The sequence below is a fragment of the Chrysochloris asiatica genome, unplaced genomic scaffold (genome assembly GCF_000296735.1).
Source record: "Chrysochloris asiatica unplaced genomic scaffold, ChrAsi1.0 scaffold00004, whole genome shotgun sequence".
Lineage (NCBI taxonomy): Eukaryota > Metazoa > Chordata > Mammalia > Afrosoricida > Chrysochloridae > Chrysochloris > Chrysochloris asiatica.
In genome coordinates, this window is record NW_006408522.1 from 5,120,769 (window position 1) to 5,126,536 (window position 5,768).

Below are 5,768 nucleotides of genomic sequence, written 5' to 3' on the forward strand. Positions count from 1 at the left end.
CCCACAGCTCTTCGGTCTTCGAGTATGTGTCTAATGCATCAAATCTGTTCTTGAGATGATCTCTAAATTCAGGTGGAATATATTCAAGATCATATTTTGGCTCTTATGGACTTGTTTTAATTTTTTTCCAGATTCAGTTTGAACTTGCATATGGGCAATTAATGGTCTATTCCACAGTCTGAAGAAGTTATTAGAATTTTTCAATTTCATCATCTCTGGCTTTAGTGGTTGGTGCATAAATTTGAATAATAGTCGTATTAACTGGTCTTCCTCGGTGTATGGATATTATCCTATCACAGAGTGTTGTACTTCAAGGTAAAGCTTGAAATGTTCTTTTTGGCAATGAATGTGATGCCTTTTCTCTTCAATTTGTCATTTCTGGCATAGTAAACCATATGGTTGTCTGATTCAAAATGGCCAATAGTTCATTTCAGCTCACTAATACCTTAGATATCTATGCTTATGTGTTCCATTTCATTTTTGACAACTTTCAATTTTTCTAGATTCATATTATGTACATTTCTTGTTCTGATTATGTTATTGGATATTTGCAGATATTTCTCCTCATTTTGAATTGTGTCCCATCAGCAAATAAAGGTCCCGAAAGCTTTACTCCATTGGCGTCAAAATAGTCAACTCTACTTTGAGAAGACAGCTCTTTCCCAGTCGTAGCTTGAGTATCTTCCAAACAGAGAGGATCGTCTTCTGTCACTACTTCTGACAATATTTTGATGTTATTCATGTTTTCATCTTCCAGCACTGTATCGGACAGTCTTCCACTGCTAGTCACAAGGTGTTCAGTGGCTAACCGTTCAAAAGAGTCTGTGTCTCCCTTTTCTTAGTCTGTCTTACTCTGGAAGCTCCGCTGAAACCTGTCCACCATGAATGTTCCTGCTGATGTTTAAAATACTGATGGCATAGTTTTCAGCATCACAACAACACACAAGCCACCATAGTATGGCAAACTGACCGACAGGTGGTGGCCAGAAGGCATAACTTACCAATATAATACTTGAGGATAAGTTTAGCAAGGTAACAGTGAATGAATAAAAGGAAGGTACTGAAAACTATATGTTGTGATTCTTATTTTATAAAATAAGTAAGCATAAAGAGACTGCCAGCCTTGGTGTATGTGTGATATGTATGTATGCATGTATGCATTCATGTGCAAGGGAGCTCCAATACATTTGTGGAAGAATGTGATTGAAAGATAGTGGAATTTTCCCACTAACTTTTTGAAGCCCCCTCATATATGTGCATGATATTTATGTGTACATGTATATGTAAGTGTACATGTATATGTGTGCATACATGTATGTAGGTATAATCTATGTTAGGTTTTGTGAGTTTAGAGATAATTATAGAAGAAACTGTATTACCTTGCTAATGTGACTTTCCTAGAGCATGGAACAGGAGGAAATTAAACAATAATTTTGGAGGAAGCGGTAGAGTCTGGGGTAATAGTTTAACCCTGAGTAAAACAATAGGTATGAGATCTCATTTGTGTAAAATCATATTTGTATGTTGTTGTTTAAACTCCTGGTGTGGCACTGTTGGACCAGCACTGTACTGCGAATCACAAGGTCGGCAGTTCAAACCTACCATCTGCTCCTCAGAAACTCTCTCTATGTTTGTGGGTTGGTATGACTCAAAACTGACTCAGTGGTACTAAACAACAACAATGATATTGTCGTTGGGTGCTATTGAGTCCGTTTTTACTCCTAATGACCCCATGTGACAGAGCAGAACTGCCCGAGAAGGTTTTCTTGGAAGTAGTCTTCATGGGAGCAGATTTCCAGGGCTTTCTGCCACAGAGCTGCTAGGTGGGTTCAAACCACCAACTTTTGGGGGTAACAGCCTAACACTTAACCATTGTGCCACCACACCTTATATATCTAAAAATATTTAATGTAAGTGTCCCATCCAATCCTTCCCTAGATGAGCAAAATAATTTTTTTAAAAAACTTGCAAATTTCAGTCCTTGTGTTAGTGAAGACTGTGAGGTCCTAGTCCTTTGAGTCTTTGTTGTTAGAGACTAGGCTTGTGCTCCCATCCATAGACTCTTGAGTCTATTGTGCATCCTACATCACTTTTTATCATTGAATGCTTTAACATTTGCTTTTAATATTTTTTCTTTAGTTGGAAATCTACATTTCTGAAGGAACCCACTCAACAGAAGAAGACAGTAAGTGAATCCTGAAATGTAACGAAAAGCAACTTCAGATAGTACTTTATGCTGGGTACCAGACCCTTTGGCCAGCCAAGTGATATTTGCAAAAAAAAGTACAAAATCAGTTCTTCATGCTTCTCTCACAGATGAAAAAGCTCCAGCATTTCAAGGGAATTATTGTTTTCAGGATTTCATAGTGGCACTATGTAGTCTAGACTACATACCATACTAGGCTACACATCTGTAATGAATGCCTAGCTTGAGGAAGCTTGCCTTAGGAGCTCTAAAGAGGACTTGATTCTTTTCTTTAGTGACAGAATAGACAGGTGTGTCCTTGAACGTGAGTGAATTTGATGGGTCTTAGAAGGTCTTGCCAGCAAAGTTGTAGAGAATCTTGAGGTAGGTGTTCTCTATCAGGGTCAATGAATCAGATGAGAGTTGGGAACATTTTTCTGTTCTACATCAAGATAAACCAGTTGTTGTTGCTAAGTTCTGTTGAGTCAGCTCCAACTCTTAGTGACTCTGTATAGGGTGTCTGAGGAGTGGGCGGTGGGTTTGAACCCCCGACCTTGTGGTTAGCAGTCTAGTGCTTATCCTGCATTGCCATATCAGATAAACCAGTAGCTACTTAAAAATAGCAGTAGCGTTTGGGAAAAGCAAGATAAAATGTTGTACATGACCTAATTGTTACATGAAAAACAGAGAACGAAAATTTAATTGCAAATGATTTAGAACAAATAATGAGAAATGTATTTGAAATGCATGCTGTGCTTCACTTTCATCACTAGATAAGTTGAGAAATTGGAAAAAGGTAGCAGAGCAGGGGAAGAAAGGCACAGTACTTGAGTTAGAGCAACAGTAAGATTACTGCACAGAGTGAGACAGTGACTCAGAAAGGCACCCACAGGGACAGGGAGAGATGCACAAAAACACATACCCAGGAAAGAGCTTCAGAGAGGGCAACCCACTGCTTTCACAGGAACAGCCTTCAAGGCACTGCCATGAAAACTCTTAAAGCCATGTTCTATTTATATAATTCCAAATGTGTTGACTCTTTTACTCCTCATGGGCTACATTTACTCAAATTCTGTAAACTCATGGCTTCTACTTCTTAATTCAAATAATAAAAAGAATTTATGTCCCTCTAAACTGCAAGTGTCGTCGAGTTGTTTCTGACTCACAGCTGATGGGTTTGAACTGCCAACCTTGAGGTTCAAACTGACATTGCAGTTCAGTACTTTCTCCTGCAGTGCCACACCATTATCTGCACATTATAGCTAGCAGATAATGGATTGAAACTTTTATTATGTGACATTCCATCAGACTGAATTAAAAACAAACAAATGTATTTTAAGAGGAAGTGATGTGAACAGAAGATCCACACCAGAAAAATTAATAAATAAACTTGAGAACATATACTATCTCATTCTTAATTCAGAAAATGCAGATAACAACAATAGTACGATGGACTCACTTTTCACTTTTGTGTGTTTAATAATAATTTCAGGTATTGCTGGCAAAATTGATACACTCATGTGTTGCTGTTGATGTGTAAATTGGTACATAATTTTGGGAAGTAATATAGTGATATAAATCAAACTATAAAAATACAACTCCTTAGAAAACCATTCTAAGATCAAGAGAGAAACATTTGCACAGTGACAAAGTTCAAAAGTCAGGAAGGGATAGATAGAAAAGGAAGCATGGATGGAAACGATGTGGGATGTGTGCTGTTACATTGTGGGGAATGCAGTCAATGTCAAGAGACAAAGTGTATGTGAATTCTTGAAAGGACACCTGATTTGCTTTGTAAACCTGCACCCAAATCACAATAAAAAGTTTTAAAAAAATGCTAATACTTTTAACCTAATAATTCCTCTTTCATAAGTCTTTCCAAAAAGAAAACTGTACTTAAGGTAATTCATTATCGCATAGTCTTAGTATTTAATTTTTAATACTTGTACTTTTTTTATTATTATTATTTTGAATTATGTGATAGTTTACATGGGAGAACATTAGCTTTATATTCATCCTATCGTATATCGTTTCATTGTCATGGTTACAATCCCCTCCATGCACCATCAACCAACCAAAGGGTATATATACCCTGCAAGCCTGCCCCCTGGTTGTCAGCACACAGCCCCTCTCCCTCTATGGGTCTAGAGTCCCCAGCCGCTCCATCTCTCCATGTCATCATTGTCTCTGCCTCCATCTCTGGCATCACTGTTTCTCTGGTAGGGTCAACCAACCAGATCTTCACCCAGGTTCACAGGCATGTATTGAGCATGGTTCGACTTAGCTTGCAGCTTCATTGCTGATTTTCCGTCACTTCCCCTTACCGGTGATGAACGTGGTCACCAGTCAGAGCACGTGTCTGCTCATATATTCCTATTGAGTCTTAGTCTTGGAAGGGGGTTTGCCCTGAGGGGACCCAACCACTTGCCTTGATGTCTCCTAGGTGAGCAACTTGCTTGTTCTTGTAGTAGTCATCCAGACTGCTGTTATTGTTTTGTATTTTTCCTGTCGGTCTTTCTTTCAAGAAGTATCTTCTGTTCTTCTAGCTGCTCTAGGCTGGTCTGCTTATCCTTTCCTGTGGAAACTTCCCACCTCAGAAGATTATGGATGGGGTTCAGGATTCCACCTATGGTCTTATGTAATGCAGAGGCTCCTCAGGAAACCTCCTTCACTGGGTACATTGTAGCCCCATTTTAGGTATTCCAATCAGTTATAGGCAGAAGACGGACTTACAAGCTTTCTATGCTGGTATTTAAGACTATTTCTTTCTCTCTCCCTCAAGTGTCTATTTTATAATGGTATGCAAGGGAAACCAAGATTCAAAAGAGAACCAAGCATCTTATTATTTCCCCCCTTTTGACCATTCCAACCATGTCTCAATCCCAGTATCCCAAAGCCCTGTTGTTCCAAGGTTGTGCATACATCATTATTTACACCTCTGTCCCACTTAGCCCATGCAAACCTGCCTACTTGTTTTCCCATCCGCTTTGTTCTTCCATTTCCCTCCCCCTTCTTGTGTATTACCCCCCTCCCCAGCACCCAAACCATCCTGTATCTATTCCTTACCCTGTGTTCCACCTTCCTCTCTTTCCCCTCACCCTTCACCCTACATCCCGGTAACCAATAAAGAACCTCCCTCCCCTTTAGTGTGGGTTCTTTTTCTTAGTCTCTTATAGTAGTCGTCGTGTTCAGTATTTTTTCCTTTTGTGACTGATTAATTTCACTTAACATACTATCCTCCAGTTTCATCCACGTTATGTGATAGCTTACAGCTTCCTTGTTGTTCTTTGAGGTAGCATAATATTCTATTGTGTGTATGTACCACAGTTTATCTGTTCTTCAGTTGATGGGCTGTCTCCATCTTTAGCTATTGTAAATAGTGCTGCTATGAACATTGGTATGCATATATTTACTCGTGTTATGGCTCATATTTCCTGTGGGTAAATACCAAGTAGAGGAATTGCTGGATCATAAGGTATTTCTATTTCAACCTTCTGAGAAAGCACCGTATTGCTTTCCAGAGAGGTTGGACTATTTTGCAATTCAACCAGCAAAGCAGGAGTGTCCCAGTCTCTCCACATCC

At 39.1% G+C, this 5,768-nt stretch overlaps 1 protein-coding gene across 2 annotated transcripts in view; it reads left to right on the forward strand.

Moving 5' to 3' along the window:
• Nucleotides 1-5,768, forward strand: part of FAM96A (family with sequence similarity 96, member A) — a 37,539-nt gene that overhangs the window by 28,229 nt on the left and 3,542 nt on the right. For both annotated transcript variants that reach the window (XM_006831549.1, XM_006831550.1), the window contains one exon: nucleotides 2,140-2,185. In XM_006831549.1, coding sequence (XP_006831612.1) covers nucleotides 2,140-2,185 — 46 coding nt within the window. The remainder of the gene's footprint in view (nucleotides 1-2,139; nucleotides 2,186-5,768) is intronic.